The 24,871-nt window shown below is 40.0% G+C and overlaps 1 protein-coding gene across 2 annotated transcripts in view; it reads left to right on the plus strand.

Moving 5' to 3' along the window:
* The window catches only part of pkn1 (protein kinase N1), a 75,290-nt gene that overhangs the window by 23,108 nt on the left and 27,311 nt on the right, over nucleotides 1-24,871 (plus strand). Inside the window, exon 1 of one of the 2 annotated variants that reach the window (XM_003217135.4) lies at nucleotides 19,903-20,029. The exons of the other annotated variant lie outside the window; for it this stretch is intronic. Within the exon in view, the coding sequence (XP_003217183.2) occupies nucleotides 19,985-20,029 (45 nt within the window). The 5' untranslated portion in view covers nucleotides 19,903-19,984. Of the gene's footprint in view, nucleotides 1-19,902; nucleotides 20,030-24,871 lie in introns of those variants that run through there. 2 annotated transcript variants of the gene reach the window in all.

Raw genomic sequence — 24,871 nt, forward strand, 5'->3', positions numbered from 1 at the left:
AAGGCCACTTTGGACAAAAGGCAACAAATCCACCAGCATCCCCCAGGTTCCCAGCATCTGAGTCACTTTCTCCCATCTGGCCCCTGTCCAGGGTGGAGCTGGGGAGCTGGATGGGAGAAAGTACAGCCTGCTTCATTAGTGTGTGGCTTTGAAAGATGGAACTGCTCAGGCAGATAACACTTCTTGCATTTCCTTCTTCAGCACATTGAGGCTTTCATTCCTGCTCCACCTACTTGGCCTTTGTCAAGAGAATGAAAGGGGGGGGGGAAGACAAGGGTGCCCCCATCCCTTCTCTCTGCAGAAGAGAAGGGCGTGCTTGTTCTCCGCTTTGAGCCAATGGGTTGTAATTGCAACGGTGTTTCCCAGAGAATGTTTTTCACAGCCTCTGAACTGTAGTGACCTATATATGGAGTGTTCACTGGAAGAAATTTAGGTGGCTTTTGGCAGCCATAATTTTTGCTCTTAAGTCCTGCTATTTTTATGCTGAAGAATTTTCCCCAATCTTTTCTCCTTAACCAGAAGGGATAGGGCTTTATGTTTGTTTGTTACTTTGTTTTGGCCTTAGTGTGTACCTATGAGTCTTTTCCCATGCAAAATAATTTGACTTGGTTGTGACCTTTGTAAACCATTGTTGTACCAGGATTGCACATGGAAGATAGGCAGGGGGCTTTTCTGGGAAGAAGGGAACCAGCTGGGTCAAACACAGGGACTGTTGTGTTTCTTTGGCCCTGAGAACAGCTAACGTGGGAACTGGCTTGAATTTTGCAGAGCCTGACACCGGCAGTCAGCCATAAATAGAAAATGTGCCAAGCTTGAAGGGATCTCTGAAATCTGCCTCCCTTCATTTTTCTTATTTTTTGTGGAAATCATCTTATGAGAGCTTTGGAGTGTTTGAAAGCCTGTTCTGCACGTGGCTTCAGCCCGTAAAAGGGGTAAGGAGGGTTTATGTACAGAGAGTCAGACAGTGTATCCTTGTGGCAAGTAAGAATTAAAGGCTATAAAGGCAGAAAGTGGAGGGAGCAATCTCATTCCTGTATTGTACTATCTTGTGTTAGTACTTTCATAAACAGGTATTTTCCATGGCTAAAATCTATTTAGAAAGATGGCAAAGAGCACTGATCGTAGAGACAAAAATCATCATAATACTTTATTTGTATTCTGCCCTATCTCCTTGAGGGACTTAGGGCAGATTCCGGCATACAAAAACACAAAGGCAAACATTCAATGCCTAGAAACAATGAAACACGGATAAGGGTAAAAAGAGCTTTATTTTGTTTCACTTTATTGTAATGTGCCCCCTCCTCTGGAAATAAAATGTAGGTTGTATCATTTTTTTAAAAGTGATGCAAACGGTTTTAGTAAATAATCAAGAGGTAATAGACCACTCATCCTGCCCAAATCCCATCTGATCTTGAATGCTAACCAGAGTCTGTCCTGGTGTTGGCGTTTGGAAAGGAGACTTCCAGTGTATCCCAGATGCTGTAGGTTATTTTTCAGAGGAAAGAAATTGCAAAACCACCCCTGAGGATTCCTTGTCATAAAATAAAAAAAGACAGATTGATGGGGCCATTATAAGTCAACATGCAACTTGAAGACATGCACACACATACAAGACCCCTTGTATTCCCCAGAATAACTGAATGCTGAAAGTGTTGATGAGCTGTATATATAAGGGAGGTGGGCAGAGAAATTATGTTGCTAAAAGCAGTAGTTCACAGTTAGCTGTCTAGAAATATGAGGACCATTCCTGCATTCTGATAATGGACTTTGGTGGTCTGTGGTACTGGTGGAGAAAGAAGATTATAAGGAAAGTGGTATCCATTGGTTTCGCCTTAAGCTTTTGCTGCAGAAAGTCTTGTTTAATTGAAAGTATACTTTTCCATGAGCAGACAAAACTTGTTCTGGGAAAAGCCAGAACAAGAGGAAGAGTATGGAGAGCTCCTGTCTTGCCTGTTTTCCAACACTGAGCAAAAGGGAAGGGCAGATCTTTCCATTATTTGTCGCGATAAAGCTACAGTTTCTAGATATAGAAAACATTCACAGTTATGTAATAGATCTGGAATTTTGGGGAGAAAGATCTGGAGAGAAAAATGACTTAAGGCGTTTTTCCTGCCATTCCATTTCTCTCTCACACTAGAAAACATTAGACAATTCTGAGAAATGGGTAATTTTAGCACAACCTATCAATATTACTAAGTTAAAGTGTCTGAGAAATATGAAATATAAAATGTAGGATACATATTTTACATATTTGCTTTCCCTATATCAGATTTAGCGTATTGCATGACTCCTGCATCCATAGGGAATACATTCCAAGAGCCCCCACTCCTGTAGATACCCAAAACAGTAGATAACAGCAAATCCTATATTTTTACTGTAGTTGGGCTGGAAACAAAAGCCCACAAATACTTCTGGGGTGAATATTTTTTGGAGAGCAAGGAAGTGAAGCTATAGATACAGTAGAGTCTCACTTATCCAACACTCGCTTATCCAACATTCTGGATTATCCAACGCATTTTTGTGGTCAATGTTTTCAATACATCATGATATTTTGGTGCTAAATTCGTAAATACAGTAATTACTACATAGCATTACTGCATATTGAGCTACTTTTTCTGCCAAATTTGTTGTATAACCTGATGTTTTGGTGCTTAATTTGTAAAATCATAACCTAATTTGATGTTTACTAGGCTTTGCCTTAATGCCTCCTTATTATCCAACATATTCGCTTATCCAACATTCTGCCGGCCCGTTTATGTTGGATAAGTGAGACTCTACTGTACTGAAATCACAAATAAGGGGGTTGCACTATGTTGAGAATGTCAAGGGGGATTATTTGTGCTACAGTTTGCTTCACTGTTTATCGTCCTTGAAATCTAAAGTTGATGCTAACTATAGCATGAACATTACCTCTTCCTGCTGGCTGCTGCTTCCCCTTTTCTAGCTGCTGATGGCAGAAATCCTGGATGTAGAGTTAAAATCTTTGTGCCGCCGTTTGTGGCTTAGTGTAGGCTGTTTGCCAAGGTGTATGAATTATTTATTGCATTGCTGCATCAGCAGCCGATTAATGCCCTACGGAGTACATTATAAAACTACCAGTGCCTGGGGAGCCCGGATATGCAAAAAGAGTTTGTGCAGGACATAGTCTACCTCGCTTGTTTCAGACTTTGCTTGGCTCCATGAAAAGCTATCACACAAAATCTTCCTGTTCCAAGGCATCAAATTCAAATGCTGGTATTGTGAGACATGAAACTTGTGATGTCAGGGGATTGCTGAGTCTTCAGGCAATAAAAGATTTCAGCATTGGAAGTAAATTTACCCCTGTAGAAGTGTCTCAATGTTTGGAAAGTTGAGCCCTTCTCTTGGCTCATGGAGTTTATGAAGTTTGGTGCAGATTGGTCAGCCAGCTGCGATAGTTAATGAGGCTTTGCTTTCCTATATAATAAATACATAAAACTTTATTTATATACTGCCCTACATCCCCAAAAGGACACAGGGCAGTTTTCAACATAAACAAAACATTCATTTGTCAATAGGAGACCATACAACAAAATGTAGAGAGCACTGCAATAATCCAGTCTGGATGTAACTAAGGTGAGGACCACCGTGGCCTCAGAGACAAGCTTCACCCAGTAAAGAGTTAGATAGAAGCAGGAGATGTGTGTAAGAGTGTGTGTATGTGTGCTTGAACCTACCCTTCACCAGTCTAGAAAATAGGAAGTTGCCCTAAACTCCAAGTCAGACAATTGATCCATTGAATCTAGTATGTCTAAGCCCAAGTAGCAGCTGCTCTCCAGGATCTCATGCAAAACTGTTTCCTGCCAGCTGTTATTTGATGCTTTTAGCTAAAAGTGCCAAATTATAAATTGTGTTCCTTTGTGTAAGGCAAAATAATAATTCTGATATATTCCCTATTATAGATTACCATTTGGAAAGAGATCATTTCTATCTAACCATGATCTTGGTGACCATCTTTAAAGAAATAACATAAGCCCTGTAGCAGAATGCACTGGATTTTTATAGTTGCTAGATTTACATTTTATCTCACATTACAACTGTATGGAACAGGCCCCACAAGAGTCAGGCAAAACACAGTGGACTGAATGGACCAGACAGGGATATGAGTTGGATGAGATAGCCTTTGTGGTCTCTTTCATCTCTATGATTCTATGAGAACGTCTTCCTCTAGTCAAAGTGAGTCAAAAGCAGATGTATGGTGCAAAATACTCAGCAGACATTGAAGGCTGGAGGGAGCAGAAATGTAGGCAGTCATCCCATTTTATCTAATGTATCTTGTATTAAAATTAAACAGGGTTCCAGTCTTGCGTACAAACATAAGACAGGGATGGATAGGATGTATGAAATCTAACTCTTACTCTTGGTGAAATCTAAGAACAGTATTCATGGGTACCTTCATAACTGTTTTTGTATGCCTCCAAGTAATTTCAGACACATAACAATCCTGAGGCGAACCTGCCATGGTGTTTCCTTGGTGAGATTTGTTCAGAACGGGTTGCCTTTGCCTTCTTCTGAAGCTGAGAAAGTATGGCTTGCTGAAGATCACCCAGTGAGTTTCCATGTCTGGGTGGGGATTTGTACTTTGGAGATCAAAGTGATAATCCAATGCTCATCGCACTGGTTCTGCTGCCTTCATTATTGTAACTGAAATTAGTGTTGACACCTGACGTTTTGAGTCAGCTTGATGTATGTAGGTTACACACTAACTTTCTCATAGATACAAAAGGAAATCATTGCTGTTTCAGTCATACATCTGTATTGCTGGTACAGTTTAAAATGTAGATGATTGACACTTCTATTTCCCTTACTGAGTTTCTTTACCTTGAAGACCTTGCAAATTAAAAACAGATTCTGATCTTAGATGTCCTTCAAAGAGGGAGGCAGCGTCTTCTTGAGCCCAAAGGCAATTGTTTCAAGATGGCTGGAGAAGATGTTTGGGAGGTATTGTATTCCAATGATTTGGAGAGGAGCAGCAATAAGCTCATGCCTTTGCTGGGAAATCTTAGTTTTTATGTATCTCTGTGTGCGTGCGTGCATGCTTCATATGAATGTACGTTATAGTTGTTGTTGTCAGGGATTTGACAAAAACACTCAGTGGGGTGGAGTGGAAAAGGTTCGAAACCAATCTGGTGGTGCTCCATTATGAGAATAGTATTGCTGGGCCCTACAACCCAGAATATCAAGTCAGATAATCCACAATATCTGCTTTGAACTGGCCATATAAGCCAGTTCAATGTGGATTTTATACAGCTGTGTGGAAGGGGCCACTATCAGATGTTGCTGCTTCTGCTGCTATGGGTCTGTTGGAGTTGGGGTTCAAAATGGTGAAATCTGGGGTGCTACATCTAGAAGCTGCACCCTGATTTCTACCATAACAGCTCTTAAATTCAACAGTGTTTGAAATATTATGCACTGAAATCCACATAATTCTAAACTCGCCCGTTTTAACAATAGAGTATTTATTTCCTCCTCCCCCTGCCCCCCAATTTGGAAAGCAAGGAGAAGATGGTCATTTTGTTGGAGAATAGTCTGCTATTTCATGTTGCAGTTTGAATTTCAGAAGCCGTGTAACTTGCTGGGAACTTTATGTAATTTAGATAAGAGAATAATGGCTGAATCCTTCACAAGAACTTGTCAACTATTTGGTCCCTTTGTAACAACAATCTTATCTGGAAAATAAAGGTCTATATAATAAACCAATGTTGGGCTGCAATACAGGGTCTTATCATGCACAGTTCTTTAGACTTATCAGCAAACTAATATACAAAAGGCTGGCTAAGAATCTTGCTGCTTCCTAGATGAGTCTTCATCACATGTTCATCAGTCCCTTGCTTTTGCTGAGTAATAATGAAGGCAATTATGCAAATTGTATTGAACGAGTTCGTTGACCAGTGGCCAAGTGGCAACAGACAACTTTTCAGCCCAGCTGAGGAGATTCCATGAAATGCTAAGGGGCATCCCACCAAGTGAATATGTATTTCAGGCAGTTGTGTCATCCAAACTTATTCTCTTGGACATCTGTGTTGCTCCATAATCCTCCAGCCATCTCCAGCATGGCATTTATTGTAGATTGTTCAGCATCTCTCTCTGTAAATTTGTGATAATCTCTGCAGAGCCTGACCTCTGAATTCTTCGACCAAAGACTGGTGCGATTCTGGTTGGCCCTCCATGTCTACGGATTCTTCACTCACTGATTCAACCATACACAGCTTGAACATATTGTAAAAAAAATCCCAAAGGCAAATCTTGATTTTGCCATTTCACAAATAAGAGATACCATTTTACTATAAAAATTATGTATAGTGGGCATTGAGCATACATGGATTCTGTTATCAAAGGGGTCCTGGAACCAAAAAGCAAATACCAAGGGCCCACTGCATGTAGAAATAAACATACACATGTATCCTTGCTTTTCTGCAGAAAAATGAGTTCCTGTTGATTGCTGAGACCTTTAGAATGATTGCTCAAGAAGTAGGGCGCTGGATAGGAACTCAGGAGACCTGGCTTTCTTTCCTACTTTTGGCTGTGCTAGGTCATGCTAAACAAGCTATGTCCTTCTTCTTCTAGGGAGATTAGTTTCCTGGCTGCACACTTGCTTGTTCAAAAATAGGAATGGGGACAAAGCAATTGGGGTGCGGGCATGTCTCCTTGTTATTTGCATCCATCTGCATGTGTGCACAACCAAAAGGAATATAAGGGCCCTTCCACACTGCCATATATCAGAGTTCAAAGCAGAAAATGTGGGATTTTATTCAGCTGTGTGGAAGGGGCCTAAGAAAAACTTGAGTGTTTATTGCATGAAGAAGCAGAACCCGTACAGCCTGAGAATAGCCCATGCATGCTGCCACTAGGGAGCATATACAGCTGAGAGCAGCATACAAGAACAAATTCATAACTGGACTGGAAGTGGGAATTCTAAGTCCAATTTCCCCCTTTCTGCTTTACAAGAAAGTCAAGTTTCATAGAGATCAAAAGACCAAGAGAAGGAGCGTTCTGTTAGGTGGGATTAAGTTAACCCGGTTTGCAAAACACCCCCAAATACCTCCTCTGCTACATGCCACTGTGATCCACCCGCCTGCCGTCTGTAGGGAAAGAAGTTGCAATCTTTCTGCATAAGGATAGTTTGTTCAGCCTAATATCCCTTTTATGCTTAGTCATTTGATACCCATCTTCCATGCATTTATGCTAGTTCCTGTTATGAATTTATAGACTGCAATTAGCACAATGTGTATTGTCTGCTTCCCCGAGAAGGCAACACTTTCATAGAAGAGTCTTGAAATTATATGCAAAGGTCTCTGAGATATTGCTTTATATGGAAATGTGATTCCAAGTAAGGATAGGTTTATTACATTTCTATGAAAGCCCCCCAATGGCACAGCAGGTTAAACTGCTGAGCTGCTGACCTTGCTGACCGAATCGTGGAAGCAGGGGGAGTTCCCATTGTTAGCCCCAGCTTCTGCCAACCTAGCAGTTTGAAAACATGCAAATGTGAGTAGATCAATAGGTACCTCTTTGGCGGGAAGGTAACTGCAGTCATGCCAGCCATGTGACCATGGAGGTGTCTACAGACAAAGTGGGATCTTCGGTTTAGAAATGGAAATGAGCAACAACTCCCAGAGTCAGACACGACTAGACTTAATGCCAGAAGAAAACCTGTACCTTTACTAGGAAAGATTCTAGTCCCATGGCAGCTGGGGGGGGGGGGGGAGATAAATTGACTGCGGACAAGGTTAACTCTCTCATTCCAGCCATACTATCTCCAGTTTAGCATATATTTTTCAAGCTTTGTATCAAGGGGAGTTGTACTCTACTATCTAAATAAATTAATGCTGACTAAAAACTGAACTGTTTTCATTGTGTGCCCTCAAGTGATGTCTGACTAATAGTCAGTGCAGACTCATATAATGCAGATTGAACTGGATTATATGAGTCTACACTGCCATATAATCTAGTTCAGTCTGTATTATCATGGCAGTGTAGATGGAGCCTTAGGGAACCTTAAGGAGAACCTATCTAGGGGTTTTCTTTGCAAGATTTCTTCAGAAGTCATTTGCCTTTGCCAAGGCAGAGACAGTGTGACTTGGCTAGGATCACCTATAGGTTTTCATGTTTGAGCAGGGATTTGAACCCTGGTCTCCAAACTCATAATCCAATGCTCAAACTACTTTAGCATGCTAGCTCAATAAATCAATGTAAAAGCGTTGTAGTTTTGTGTATATTTTGAATCTGATCTGCTGATGCTGCTGATATTCAAGCAGATGTATTTCATGAATCACTGGTCTCAAAAAGCCTTAATATTCTTCTGACTTTTTAAATGTCACTGGTCATAGCTCACAGATTTTCAGACTGTTTATGGTATCTATAGGTAAAGAAATAGGCTTTTTCCAAAGGAAAAAAGGCCTCAAGAACCAGAATTGATCATCTTGGCAGTCAGTGGCCACATCTGCACATATGGGCTAGGGGGCTAAAGCTCTCCTTGCATAACCCCAGCTGATATCCCTGCTTCCATTAGTGATTATACATTTAAAGGGACTGTGTTCAGATTCCTAATACTGACCCTGATCTTATTTGTACTACATTCAGACCATATAAAAGTTACTTTCAGGGGACCATAAAGAGCAGTGGTTCTGCTTAGATTTCAGAAAACACTCTTTAATCCTCTGTTGGGGATCTTGTGTGATCTTGTAAAGCATCAACAAGTAATGATTATCTTGGGGGGCGGGTATGACACAGTAAGTACACCTCTTACATACATATATTGCTTTCTTAATCCATGAATGTTGCATTTTGATGTAGATAATGTTTCTTGGTTTAAAAACCAGAGCATAAGCATGGTGATATATTTCAAGGCTTCTCTCGTGACCATGATTTCTAGATCAGAAAATGCAGTATAAGAAAATGATACGTGTATTCCCCCTGCCTTTGTGTTCCCAGAGCAATTTGATGCATTTTACCCTGACAAAAGCCTCCTAGGCTGTGCTACAGAAATTTCATTCTCTCTGACGAAGGAGAGAATGAATAGTCACATTGTGATATCCAGGTCCTCAGCTGTCGGTTGCTTGGGCCAAGGGAGAGATCTGTTTCTGCCAGATGGGAGAAGGCGCCCACGTAATAGCAGAATTACTCCAGCAAAGCTCTGTTGTGCTACAAAAAGGAGCAATCTCTTGGAGCAGAACATGGACTTTGAACTTGGCCGTCAGGAGTTAGATCTAGACTGCTCCCAAGTTGCAGCTCAGAAGTCTGCTTCTAACTCTATGCTGTCACTATATCAGGTGGGCATGTGGCTGTGTCCCTGGATGGGAATTTTGAACTGCGAATCTGGACAGGTATTTTAGGAGCCTCACATTCATGCCATTGGATATGTGGGTAGAGTCAGGAACTGTGAGCATTATGATCTCTAGGAAACGGTGCTAATCTCAGGGTGTTTCAAAACTGAGGGGTTCCAAAGGTCTGTTCTCTTTCTTGGTAGTCATACACCATGTCCTGGTGTGGTTTGACAATATCATTCAGGCTGCGTTTCCTTCTCTTGCAACAGCAGCACTCTGTGTTTAGAAAGAGGCGGATGTATAATGGAGCAATTGGGAAATCTGGCCATAAAAAGGACATACAGAAGAAACACACTTTCGGCCTGAGTTCTTTAAAAGTGTCATGAGGAAAAACCGGCTCTGTTGAGGAAGGCAGAAGTCACATTCTCAATGGTCAAGGACAGGAAAATAACTTGGAACACAGAGCTGTAAGCTCCATGCTAGGAGAAAGTAAAAGTGGGATAGAAAGTAAACAAATAAACAAAACATAGGGTTTATCTAGCATGGTCCTTCTACATTCCTGCTCCTTTAGCAACATCTGTTTTGATTTCAGGCTCTGCTCCTATTGTGCAGTGATGACTGTTGATTGGAGAGAGCTGAGACTGAAAAAGTAGGTTAGCTTGGTTTTGTTTGGAGGTCTGTTTGGAAAAGGTGATAGATAGGAGCTAAGAATTTTAGTTATAAGAACACATTCCTGCCTTGACATTAAAGCAAGAGAGCAGTGAGATATCGATTTCTTGGGTTCTCCTCCTGACGGTAAGAGCATGGTTACATCTGTTTTACAAAGCGGCAGTGTAAAAGAGCCAGGCATGGTGTAGAGTAGTGGTTCTCAACTTGTGGGTCCCCAGATATTTTGGCCTTCAACTCTCAGAAATCTAAACAGCTGGTAAACTGCCCGGGATTTCTGGGAGTTGTAGGCCAAAACACCTGGGAACCCACAGGTTGAGAACCACTAGTGTAGAGGTTTGAGTGTTGTCGGAGGTCCCTTCCACACAACTGAATAAAATCCCATATTATCTGCTTTGAACTGGAATATATGGCAGTGTGGACTCAGGTATCCCAGGTCAAAGCAGATATTCTGGGTTATATGGCTATGTGGAAGGGCCCTAGGGCTCTAGAGACAAAGATTTGAATCCCTGCTTAGCCATGGAAACTCACTAGCTGATCTTTTTGGCAAGTCACATTCTCTCTGTCTCAAAGGCAAAGGCAAACCTCCTCTGAAAGAAACCACTGTGATCAGTTGTTTCAGAATAACATCAAGTTGGAAATCATGTCAAGGCACACCACCACCACCACTTCAGACTACAGTGTAGTCACCAGTGCTGGCTGAGGGCTTCTGGGAATTGTAGCCCCCCAAAAAGTGCAAGTTCTGCAAAGCAAATAGAAGTGGTTACAGCAAGAAAGAACAAGACATATAGTAGAGTCTCACTTATCCAAGCTAAACGGGCCGGCAGAAGCTTGGATAAGCGAATATCTTGGATAATAAGGAGGTATTAAGGAAAAGCCTATTAAACATCAAATTAGGTTATGATTTTACAAATTAAGCACCAAAACATCATGTTATACAACAAATTTGACAGAAAAAGTAGTTCAATACACAGTAATGCTATGTTGTAATTACTGTATTTACGAATTTAGCACCAAAATATCACGATATATTGAAAACATTGACTACAAAAATGGCTTGGATAATCCAGAGGCTTGGATAAGCGAGGCTTGGATAAGTGAGACTCCACTGTAGCAATATTTCTTCTGTAGCCCTTCTGCCATTGGTGTGAAAGGGGACAAAGAAAATAATATGAATGTTTGCCTCTCAACCTCCGGTCTTATATATACTGTACTGTGTAAGATACATGTATGTGTGTATTTTTGGGCAGTTGTGTAGATGCCTGCCATAACCAGTATCTTTCATCTGTTGTCATAAAAAAGGAAAGATCTGAGAAATATCCATTTGTGTGCCAGTTGGCTGGCTGTCCTAATGCCTTCAGGGCTTTATTCTTAAAGTTGTTGTGTGTAGAAGATGCATTCTGTGCTTCATCCAAATAATTTTATATCCGTGAGAATTCACGCAAAAATAAAACTATTTAGCATTGAAGATGCTTCTACATCCTTTTCATCCCTTTATGTCCCTTCCACCTTTTTATGTGTCAAAAGCAATAGCTTTCTTTTTTTAGCTGTGCTGAATGCTGGTCCCAGAGGAGAAGCTCTGTCACTGAGGAAAAGCGAGAGCAAGGAACCCACTTCATTCCTTACAGAGCACAAGCATTCTCTTAAGCTTGAATTTTAAAGATGCTTGTTTAGACTGTAATCTGATATGGAGTCTACAGCTGATTGAGTACAGTGAAAGTGAAATAAGTCATCAATTATACGAACAGTGTCTACTCGTGTCTTGATTGAGAAGAGCCAGTCCAACTTAAGTCATGTTAATTCATTGGGAATATGCTGGTTGTTGCAGTTTTGCAGTGATGGGCAATGTATACTTTTGCAATAGTTAGAAGACATATTATTTTTTAAAATCCATCACAGGCATGCAGTAGTACTTTAGTAATTATTAATAGTAATGTGGGCATTAAATATGTCCAGAGTACTTTCGCTTATATCAGATTTTGTAGTCCATGTTTCTCATTAGCCATTGAAAATATTTGCAGAGAGTCACAAAGAGAAGAATACCTCTAATGTGTGAAAAAGATCAGCATTTGCTGAGATCGACAATCCTGGAGATGAGGAACTATTTTGTTGTTCAAAAACTATATAACTGCAGAAATGGGTGGTTATAAATGTCTAAGTCAACGTTTTTGAATGTGCTAGGAAAAAAATAATAGAAACCAGAAAAAACTCTTTAGCTACCCTAAAAGAAACAGATGAGAGCCTGGAATTAAATGCAAGAAAAAAGAAACTTGTAAAAAGCATGACATCAGTTCTGACTGAACTAGAAGTGCAACATGCCAAAACAGAGAAAGTCTAAGTGGAATATTTTACAATTACCATGCTTTCATTTCAAGAGTAACTGGGATAAAAGATCTTGTTTTGTTTAGCTGGTGACCTTTTGAGACAAGTGATTTGAATCAAGCTAAATTGTTTGTTTTGTTTTAGAATAAAACAAAGGCTCAACCTTAAGACAGCTTGAGTTAGAAGGAGGGCAATCACCAGCAGAAGAAAATATTTAGGTTATCTTGAAGAGAATGTAATTTTAAATAGTGACTCTAGTATGAGAAAGCATTCCCTGAATTTTGCAGCTAAACATGTTCTATGTATTGACAATGGAGGCTATCTATGCGTCGCATTGATTGGCTGGAAAGTGGTGATCTCATTAATCCCATCTATTCGCATAAAACTAAATTACTTTTATATATTTTTTGAAAAACAATCTTAATTCTTCTATTAAAAAGAGAAGGTGAGGGAATTATGTATGTGCAGCAATTAATAAATTCAGTTTATATATAGTTAGCTGTAACATTTCTGTCTCACTCTTTGCCAGTTTTTCTAGATGGTTTACAGCAGTTAAAAAGAAAATGAAAGCCTGATACAAGTGCATGTAGAGAATATCGGAGAAATATTGTTTGATTCGCTGTTAGGGATGCAAGTCAAAAAGGTAGAAAAGGTAGAAAGAAGCCAGTTACAAGTGTGTGAAAAGGATATCTGCCCGACAAAATTGAAGAGAATTATACAAGGAAGTCAAAAGACATATATGTACGACAAACTGAACCTGTGGCCATGGCAGCTGTCAGAGCTGGAGTAAACACAAGCATTGTGACTCTATTAATAGGCAAGGTAAATAGTGAAACTGAATGTACAGAAGAGTATATTAAAACACACAAGTTACAGCAAACAGGACAACACATCAAATCATTTGTGTTTTCTTCTGAGTAAAGTGAGGTCTACTAGAGAAGATAGCTACTTTAACTCCAGATGATGGTTGACTCTACAAAAACTTCATTTGAGCTAATTTTTATTGTAAGGGAGAAGGCACACTTGCCAGCCTTAGGGCGGAATTAAATTTCAAAGACGTTCTCAAGGACCTAATTCCAGTGATGAGAGGAGCCAAGGTCAAACCATTAGAACATCCCCATCTACACACACCAATGAAAATAATAAAAATAAACAACAGAATATTTTAGTTCATCATAAAAATTTTTAAAAACCCAGAATATTTCAGTTTAAAACTTATTATCAATAACTTAGCCTTTGGAAGGTGTGAGCAATGTTGATAGGAACAGTTCTCCATCTCTGGGACCATCCAGATGCACACAGACTGCCCAAAATGAAATAAAATTGGCTGCCAGAAGTTTTTGTTTTGATGAACATATTCCAGGAGAGGCAATTTACTCATTTATTTGAAAAAGGGTGGTCTGAGGGAATCTGGGCAGATCACGCAAACACCTTCTAGGGCCACATGCAGGTTTAGGGCTGCACTTGCCAGCCATGTTTTAGGATAAGTATTTCAGTTGTCCAGAATGAGAAGAATGTATAGTTGGGAAATCTCCAAAAGGGGTGCCACGGAGAAGGAAGCTTTGCTACCTGGGGATGCCCAGAGGACTGGCTTTCAATCCGGAATGATTGGATTTGGCCCACGGGCATGAAGTTTCTTGACTTTGTTATACAGTCTTGAGAAATACTTGCACGGTATGTAGTGTTACAAGCTGTCTCTCTGAAATAAGCTCCAGAAAGCCTCATCACTTTCAGACACAGTTCTCTTTCAGTTTTGAAAGGATTTTTTTTAGTTTTTGGCAAAAAGGGAGAGCAGATGGAGCCCATATGATCTCTACAAAGGCCAGGGCAATCCTTAGCCTGTAAGAATACACTAGCAACCAAGAAAAGCTCAAGTAGTTGAGCAGTTCCTTTTAAAAAGTCATTATGTTGCTTTGTGTTTCAAGAAATTTTACTAAGTGCCTGATAAAGTCATTTGTTTATAGCACTGTTTCCTCTGTAACCCTCAACAGCAAAGCTGTTGGTGAAAATAGGCTGAATAGCACCAAGAGGACAAGCAAGCCCAGCCTCTGGGTCCCCACATGACTCAGTTATTGGGAGTCTGTGGGTTATGCATCCTGCCCAAAGAGTTCAAGATCAGATGTGTTTTTGCTCAGCATCCTTAAATTCTCTTTAAGGGGCAGGGGGAGAGAGATGAGTTAACCCTCCTTAACCCTCCCTGCTCTTAATCATTGGCTGTGATAGAGTGACAAATAAGACATGCAGTTTTCTTGCTCATCTTGGACAAAACCTATTGGCTTTCTCAGGCCCATCTGCACTGCCATATAATGCAGTTTCAGGATGCAGATTAACTGCATTGAATGGGACTATATGAGTCTACACTGCCATATAATCCAATTAAATGCAGTTAATCTGCATTCTGAAATTATATGGCAGTTTAGATCCCGCTTCAGCTTCTTTCCTAGTGTGATAAATTCAGCTGAACGTAGGTATTTGGAAATGTGTTTAGCCCATTTTCTATTGTTTCTCCACAGAATTTAAGACAAAATGCTAATAATAAAAAACCTAATTCCACCAAGCTCTTCTGTCACTGTCATGGCCTGTGGCCATTCCTATAGGCTTGTAAAACCAGCCCTGTTAAAAGACTACATTTTTCCCTTGCCCCTGACCTTTCCTCCTGTTCTTTATTTTCCATATGTGTTTCGTCTTTTTAGACTAGGGCAGTTTTAACAAATGTTGTAAATGTGAGCATAATATTGGATCACTTCATCATATGTGGTTATCTTGTGGAGAGGTTCAGGAATATTGGGCTCAAATACATTTGATCCTAGAAGATACCGTTAAAGTTGAACTTAAGGTGAAACTAGAGATTTGTTTGTTGGGAGTGCTGGACAATCATTTGGAAATACAATTTGGGAGAATGTGACTATCTATGATAACTGCCTTAAGAATCCCAGTTATCCCAGTATAATAAGAATGGTTGAAATAGCAAAGATGGACAAATTGATGGTGCCAGTTAAGGAGAAACCTATTTTAAAGAAACATTAGGATTTGTTCATCACTTTTTCAGAGCAACGATGGGGATCAACTGTGGGGTTCATGAATTAGTAGAGTAAATTAGAAGTGTGATCACATTATTGTGTAAAGGAAGTAGAGCAATAAAAGGATAACAACCATTAGATAGAGAGTGGGAACTTTGTTGTTTGGGATTTTTTTTAAACAGTTGTTTAGTTGCAGTTTAAGTGTAGTAGTTTTATAGATTTTGTTTGTTTCTTGACTAAAATGTAAGTTGATGTCAAAAGTCATCTCTTACTCATTTAGTCTAGGTCCCTTCTTGTTTTTGGAGAGGACTAAATCTCTTTAAATAACACTATGTAACAAAATTGGAAAAAATCTGTTTCTGGTTTGAAAGTGTTAGTAAAGGTAAAGGTTTCCCCTGACGTTAAGTCCAGTCGTGACCGACTCTGGGGGTTGGTGCTCATCTCCATTTCTAAACCGAAGAGCCGGCGTTGTCCGTAGACACCTCCAAGGTCATGTGGCCGGCATGACTAAATGGAGTGCCGTTACCTTCCTGCCGGAGCGGTACCTACTGATCTACTCATATTTGCATGTTTTCGAACTGCTAGGTTGGCAGGAGCTGGGGCTAACAGCGGGCGGTCATTCTGCTCCCGGGATTTGAACCTGGGACCTTTTGGTCTGCAAGTTCAGCAGCTCAGTGCTTTAACACACTGTGCCTGTTCAATTGTGTGGTACTTACTTTGAAAGTAGCTGTTATACCCCAGAAACTTCATTTTTGTGGCTGCCACAAACTGTTGAATTACTTGAGACTCAATGAAATATTCATTGCAAACTGTAGCAAAATGTGCTGCAGGACGTAAACTTTTTCCATGTTTTTTTATGATAGAACCAAGTAGGAAATGACATAATTCAGGAACAAAAATCATGTTACATAGTGTAATAACTTTAAAATTTTTACAAGTAGTTCTGCAAGAAATGGGCAGTGGAGACAATTTGTTCAACTTCCCTTATCTACATCATCTCAACCTGCAGGCAGGGATCCTGTGACTGTCCCAAATACATAGCTTGTCTTTTATGTCCAAGGCATATGAAAAAGCACAAGGCAGAGTGAACCAACGCTTTATCTTGTTTTCTGCTGCATGGTGTCCTCTTCAAACATGTAGCTGCATCACCAGCAAAATAGATCTGCTCCCCCTTTTCTGATCTCTGTGTGGCCATAACCCCTGCAGTATTATGTTAGGGGCCGTGCTGAAGGAAGTGGAGTGAATCAGCAACCGCTCCGTTTCCTGCATTGCATCAAGAGGTGTCCTGGGCAAGCACTGAGACTGTTGAGACTGTGACCTGGACTGATTCCAGCCCAGAACTGAGCGAGGCAGCAGGACATGTGCACCTTAGACTGCAACAAGGCTAAGCTGAAAGAGCCATACCAGCAGTTCCTTTTATTCCCTACCATATTTTCGTGGGATATTTAGTCCAGAGAAATGTGGCCTATTGGTCTGCACCCCAGAAAGGTCTCTCTGCTTTACCTTTGTGACAGTAAACCAGAGCTTTCCTTTTACTTAATTGTGTCACATGATTTCAGCAGTTTTTCTGACCACTGCAGCCAAGATAGCTGTAGATTCTATATTCACTTTGCAGTATCATTAATGGTTTTTATTAAGACATGCTTAAGGTGGGTGTGATTTTTTAAAGCAGTGACATGGGGCCCCAATCTGGGATGCACTCCTGAACTGGATTGAGGTTCTGGATCAATGTCATATTAAAGACCCATCACTCTAGCTGCTCTCTGTCCCTGTGCTGTATTTGTCACTATTGGGAAGTTGTGCCAGATTCAAGGGCCTACACAGGTTTTTTTCCTGCCAAATAAGAGCACAGGTGGAGGATGACATATTTGAGGCTCTCATCAGTCGCTTTGGGATATGGAAAGGCACTTCAGGGAGGAAATGAGAGTGTGATATTGTAGGAGGACATTTCATACTTGTCTTCTTAATTAAAAAGTAAAGGTGATAGCTCCTATCCTACCATTTTGTCACCACCACTACCAATGCCCATTTGCTAGTAGAATATTTTGAATAATGCAGGCTGCTCCCCAAGATCCCAAATCTAGGTGTATTTTTGCTTGGCCAAGAAGTGCAGCTACATCTGGGATACAGAGGAGGAATCAGTATTTTATGTAGGCCCATGCTTTGTCTTTTTCTAGTGAATGGTCCTTAACATTAGCATTTTAAAAAATCATGCAATTTTAAATGTGAATCCAATGTTGTTTGGGGGTTGCAATTCTATTGTGAGACTATCCATCAAGAATCAATTAATGTATTGGACTAAACTTTATTCTTGCTCAAAGCTGAGCTAGGAACTTCAATGTTGAAAATTCCTAATGGTTTAGTTGCAAAAAAAAAAGTCATTTTGTACTGTTTCTGCAGAATTGGATTAGTGTATGTGACTCTATGTCAAGCTATTTTAGTCTAAAATGTACCCTGGAAACCTGTGTTGTCTTATCAGTGGGCTTCTATAAAAGTTGAGTTAGGGTGCTTCCAGATATCACAAAAATGTGGGATTTGAATGAGGATTAAAAAATCCCAGGACCTGACTGTAGGTCCCCATACAGAGCTCTTAGTCCTGAAACTGGGTCCCCCACCATCCACATAGGCTCTCTCCATATCAGAACAAGATGGAGGGGGATGGGAGACATCCAGCGGAAGGTTTTTTAAATTACTCCATTATCTGTGTGACCATACATGCAATTATGTGCACATGTGAATACCTTAATATAAATATAAGCAGATTTGCATGTGTACATATGAGGTTCAGCATACAACAGAGTGAATTTTACAAAACCTTCCACCAGATTTCTCCCTTCCCCCAATTGTTTATTGAAGCTCTGTCTAATATTATTTTAAAATATAAATATTTTAACAGTTTAAAATAAAGAGTTTCAGAGAGTTCTAATTGCTCTCCATTTGTATTTCCTTCAAATCAGCTGTGTGTCTGTTTCACAACCCAATCACCTGATCAACTGTTTTGGGCTTTTTAAAAGCAGACATGTGCTGGAGCCGTCTCCACAGGAAAGAGGAATGGAAAGCATACCTTTTTCGCAAGTGCAAGGATATACAGTGATGCAAATATGCATACGGAATCAAGATAAAGTAGGAACTTTTTACCCATATTTTTAGCCCGTTGCAACAAATTGGTGTGGATTTACTGGTAGCGTCATGTAGCCACCCCCCGCCACCCCCACTCCGGTTAACCTAGTAAATGCCATGTTTTAGGTGCTGTGTAGATGGGCCCTTAATGGCAGTCTATTAAGACAAGGCAACAGCCTCAGAGATCGATAGGCATGATCAGCTACAGAAGTGACCAAAAAGGTATCTTGTTTAGCAATATTGTACCTTTGTTCGCTGAATGTTTCCCCTCTTTTGCTAAGTGCCCTTACCAGGATGTTCAAGTAAGTTACAATGTACTAGTAGCCATTTCGTCTGTATGAATTACAATATGATACTTAAATCAAGGGGTTACATTTCTGAACTTACCATTGAAATAGGAAACCATGAACTGAATCCTACTAAAATTAATGATTACCAGTGGTTCTCAACCTGTGGGTCCCCAGATTTGGCCTTTAACTCCCAGAAATCCTAACAGCTGGTAAGCTGGTTGGAATTTCTGGGAGTTGTAGGCCAAAACACCTGGGGACCCACAGCTTGAGATTCACTGCCCTAGAAGATCTAGAAAATTCCTAGAGAGGGCATATTTTGTTGGCTGCAGACAGATAAAACTCCAAGTAGTGGTCCTGCGCCACTAATAATAATAAGGTCCATCTATAAAGTACTACATCCCAGGCTACTCCTTTATAACTGTGCTTCTGTTCTTACCTTCTCTGGCCAGTGTTGTAAGGATCTCACTTTCACATATTGTTGGTATTGTTATTACCATCATCATCAGCACCATCACCACAACTTTTGTTTCTAACCCCACACTTTGCTCAAAACCAGCATTCAAGGCAGCTTACAAATAAAAGCCAATACAGCATGGCTACAATCTTTTAAACAATCAATGTGAAACAGAACTATTAACCACACTAAAAACAATTGAAAACATGCAATTAAAATGTGAAAAGGCAATGCAACAGCATTCACTCACACACACTTGTCTAGCACCTCAAATCCAACTATTTTTCAGAACAAAGTTTGTTTGTTTGTTTGTTTAGTAGTTTTGGCAATTCCCTGCCCCTCTAGTACAGCCTAATGCAATTAAATCTGACACATGTGTTCTGTAGTTTCTGCAGTCTAAGTGTTGTAAAAAGCAGCTTCAGCATCATGTCCAGCTATCAGTTACTCTTTTGTATAACATCCAACTGAATGAAGTTCTGGCAAACTCAACAGTTGCACAGTATGTTATTATGTTTCAGCTGGCCGAAATAAATGTATTTCCCTTCTGTAATGTTTAGATTTGGTTTTCCCTTTCAGATTCAATCTGGAGGTTGAGGGGATGGCGTTTGGAAGGTCGGCAGGGGGCACATAGGCCCCATGGTTGCTCCCTTCAGTTAGCCCGGGTTCCGGTATTGCCAGCAAATACAGGAACTCTGGAAGGAAGTGGTTTGTTTGCACACAGGCCAGAAGAACGGTTTGAATCTACAGACAGGAAATGAGGGTGTAGCCGGCACGCAGTTGCGAGCAGAAGGGACTGGCGGTAGCTGCTGAGCCTCTTCAAGGGCCAGGATGTCTTTCTCGGAGCCTGATACAAATTCTGAGCATGAGTTGGAGGTACTGCCTTTTGGAAGGGATTCATAGCAGAGGGCTGCGATATTAACTGCCCTAACTCCCTCCCTCCCTCTTGAACAGTTGGGGGGAGAGGGAAGGCAATGTGTGGGGAACAAACTTATGATATGTCATAAATCAATACAACTGTAAGGTGGCCTGAATCCTAGTCTAAATTGATAATTATATTTGAAGGAATGCAGCAGAATGTATGTGAAATCTGGCTGCTTGTATTTAATTCTGTTTGTGGCTTTAGAACTGGGTTGACTTATCAGCATTTTGCAACTTACCTTTATGTGCAGTTGTCTGTATACATAGGAGATGCCTGTTCACAGTCCCCTGGGCATTGTAGAGAGCAGGCAGAAAAAACTGCAAGCCATATGCAACTGTAAACAAAGGTAGGCAGCTGCTTTTCCCTACAAAGCATAAGCATAGTAGTAATAATGGTTATAGACAGCATGTTGGATACACGCACACATTTTTCAGTCTCAGCTTGGAAAAATGAAGATATTATTATTATTATTGTATGACACAGCAAACAAGATAGATATGCTGGATTTCTTTTCACAAAAATCACAAGTTGAACACTTCCCAAGTGTCTAGGACTGTGTGATGCATTATTATTATTATTATTATTATTATTATTATTATTATTATTATTATTATTATTATTACATTGATGGTTTCATTATTTGTTGCTTTTGTGTGCCGTCAAGTTGTTTCTGACTTATGGTGACACTAAGCCAAACCTATCATGACATTTTCTTGGTGAGATTTGTTCAGCAGAGAGGGAGATGCCATTGCCTTCCCCTGAGGCAGAGAAAGCCTGACTTGCTCAAGGTTACCTAGTAGTTTTTCATGACTGAGTGGGAATTTGAACCATCAGTCCTAGTCCAATATGCAGACTTCAACCATATTGGCTGTCCTAAATTAATTAGACTTTGAAGGCTTACATTTTTATTGGTCTATGCTTTCATGTATAACTGTTTTAATCATTGCACCCTTAAGTTCAAGTAGTGAGGTTGGTGGGAAACAAGATATAAACTAACACAATATTTCTCCCCATGTGCTACTCTCCCCTATAATTATGTGCCATCCACCCCTTTAATTAATACAGTCCACCAAGTAGCAAGACATTCGGCAGAAGCTTGGGTAACACTCAGCCCATGGAAGAGTCCTCTGCAGTGGTCACATGTTGCCCATATGTAGTACACAAGAATGAGCAAGCGTTAAACTTCTGGAGCATATGCGGGCAACATGCTGTCTGGATCTGCAAAAACAGTGCCTTTCTGTAAATGCTGGAAGCATCAGCAATGTGAACAGTAGATGATGTGTCTGTGGAGGAAGGGATGTCACGTCATATGAGTTGGGGAAAGGAGACACTGCTGTACTAACGATGAGGCATTTGAGACCCAAAACGAGAGAGCACCCCAGGGCATAGGTCTGTCATCTTGCTTAAGTTACGCCTGTGAAGCCGCACATGAGCGGACGGTGGTGTATATGCCACAGTCATAATTTTCAAAGGACTCTTTTGAAATCCTTATTTTGTTTGTCCTTGCAGGAACTCTGTTCATAGTTGCTATTAATACACACTTTACAACTGAAGCCCCTGCATTGGGTTCAACTTGGGACAAAGACCTACGCAAGTCTCAACGAGAGGCTGATAGGTTTAGGCTGTGGCCTTCGTAATATATATTTTGAAAGCATACTAGACTGTAAATGAAATTTAGCACCACCTCACTGTTATTGCCTGAAGAGCTTGGCCATATTCAGACATAGCATCACATCTACTGTGGCAGGAATCAGTTCCAGCGAACCTCAGGCTCAAATGTTCTGATCTTTTTCTGATGTGGGTGTGAGGAGGGGAACTGAAGCTTTTACATCTGGTTTAGATCAACTACAAAAAAATTGTGGTTAATATTAACTATGGTTTAAACTGACTTCTTTAAACAGTAATAGTTCATTCCCACATTGCTGGTATATTAACAAATTGCTTCATTAATGTCTTTCCCTGCTTTTTCAAAAAGCATATCCATGCAATGTCTGGCAGTCTAAGAGCATTAAATAATAGTGCTTTAGAGTGTTGAGGAGCCCCGGTGGTGAAGTGCATTAAAGCACTGAGCTGGAGACTGAAAGGTCCCAGGTTCAAACCCCGGGAAAAGTGTGAGTGGCCACTGTTAGCTCCAGCTCCTGCCAACCTAGCAGTTCGAAAACATGCCAATGTGAGTAGATCAATAGGTACTGCTCCGGCGGGAAGGTAACGGCACTCCATGCAGTCATGCCGGCCACTTGACCTTGGAGGGGTCTACAGACAACGCCGGCTCTTCGGCTTAGAAATGGAGATGAGCACCAACCCCCAGAGCCGGTCACGACTGGACTTAATGTCAGGGGAAACCTTTACCTTTACCTTTAGAGTGTTGACTTTTAAAAAATATTATGGATTATTCTTAATATGTCTGTGCAAGATAGGTAAATATTACTTTTATCTAAACTGCATATTGGTGGCTGAGACAATAATGGTTTGTCTAAGTCTACCAAGTGGGTCAGGCTGACTGATTTTAAATAAATGTAATTCATATAATTTATGTAAATTACCAAAGGGGGAAAACTGTTTAAAACAGTGTTATTAAAACACTAAGTTTAAACACATCACATTTTACAATGAATATGGAAGTATTCAGCAAAAATGTTTGATCTCAAGTTTGATCTCAGCTCTTGGTGAACTTGACATGTGCTCAGCCATCCTTCCTGTGCAGAAAATGTGGAAGTGTGGACGGGTGAGGGAGTGATCATCCAGTTCCTTAAGGGTGGGGGAGAGAAGTTGAGGGATGCTTGGTAACTTTGTGGCCCAGGCACACAGAAAACTCCCCATTTGACCAAAATGTTGGCCTCATACTTGCTGTGGGGTAAGAAAGATAAGAAAGAAGGATGCAAAAGCACTCTGTGCAAGTAGGTTCCCCATAGATTGGCCTTACAACATCATATTTCAGATGAACAGATCTTTCTGCCATCATATTCTACTGACTACCCTTCACATCAAGTATTTTAAAAAATTAACACTTTCAGTGTTTTCATCATCCACTTTAAAGTTATATAAATCTTCTGTGGCCATTCTTTTAAAGTTATCTGTTGATATTCAGCTGCAAATCTGATTTTGCACTTTCTTCCTTAACCTTCATCATTAGTAATTCCAAGTCTTTTGCCATTTTCATTCATTTTCTGAAGCATGGAGTCCATCAGGTGGAGATCCCAGGAGGCTACATATCTTAAATTCTGGTGGTCTTCCAGTTTTCACACTTCCTTCCTCTGAGAGTCCCACTTTTCATATATGTTCAGCTGCATTTTAACATGCTGTCTATTTAATTTCTATGTTAATGAGTGTATTTTTGCAGTAAGATCTCTAGTGCCTCTTTCTTTTCTAAATCCAGCTTGGACACCTGGCATTTCTAATGCTAAATATGTTAAAAGTTTTTGTTGTAAAACATTGAGCATCTGTTTGCAAAAGAGTTTGCCCAATAGTTACTACATTATTTGGTGTTCCCTTCCTTGAGGATGAATGTTCCCTGTTTATAGGTCATTGTTTTGTTTTTTATATTTGTTAGCAGATTTTGTTAGAATTTGAATGTAGTTTGTTTCTATTGCTTGAAATAGCTCTATTGCCATCTGTTCCTGGTTCCTCTTTGATATTCTGTACATGTGAATGGGCTACAAGAGTGCACAACCTCAGAAGCAAGAACGAATAGTATGCTAAATGGTCTTTCTTAGGAATAGTCATAAATATTTATAATCTGAGACCTGAACCAATAGGACAGTTGTGAGTATAAAACATATTGCACTATTGGATTATGACCTGTTAGGTTCATAACTAAATGGGGATTATGACCTGTTGGGATCATTACCTATTGGGTAGCAGAGTTTCAGAAGTGTTCCCTTAGTTTATTAGATAATGGAAAATCACTGGGTGTGTAAATATCTTGTTTCTATTTGATGTTTTCAACCATTAAAGATTCAAGTAGACTTCTTTGAAATAACATGTTCATTTATCTCACAACTCCATGTATTTAACTATACAGGTACATTTTTTGGTCAGGTTAAACTTTAAAACATTTCAGTTTTTATTTTTAACTTACAGTTTTTATCAGTCTCTTCAAAACTATATTGCTCTATACAGTTCTCTTTTATAACAGTCTACTTCCAAGGAACTCAAGCCTCAACTGTCTTCTAACTTCTAACACTGGCATCTGACTCAAACAGACCCAAGCCTCCACTGTCATTCCTAAACTGTTATTCTTTTAAGCTGCATTCTAAACAGTTACTGAACCAGTCACATGGTCTGCAACCCCTCCCACTGCCTCAAGTGCATATGTAGAGCTGATAAAACTGCAAACCAAAGAAAACATACACTTCAGGGAATAAACGACACATTATAAATAGACAAAACTTTGGATAGAGGAGGCTTGAGAAGGTTGCTATCTCCAACAAAACAGAACTTGAGGTCTCCAACAAAACAGAACTAGGTGATCATTTGCTGGTGATCATGTGCTTATGATTATTAGCTGTTCATAGGTCTAGGAAGTATTTTCATGAGGCTTTTTTATTGTGGAAAGAAGTCTTTAAAACAACAGCAACATCAATATTAATCCCACCTCTAGTATTTATGATGCTTATTCCAATCAGTCATGGTTTTTCCCCCCCTTTGGTTTTTTTAACACATAGAAAATCTTATTTTGACATGATGCTTCATTTGGACATAATGCTAAACTTTAGTTTAGAGTTATATGTATAAACTTTAAGTTTGTGTACTTCTTCAATCCCTTTGTTCCCTTTAGAGGTGCTAGATTGGAAAAT

This window comes from Anolis carolinensis, chromosome 2 (assembly GCF_035594765.1).
Source record: "Anolis carolinensis isolate JA03-04 chromosome 2, rAnoCar3.1.pri, whole genome shotgun sequence".
Lineage (NCBI taxonomy): Eukaryota > Metazoa > Chordata > Lepidosauria > Squamata > Dactyloidae > Anolis > Anolis carolinensis.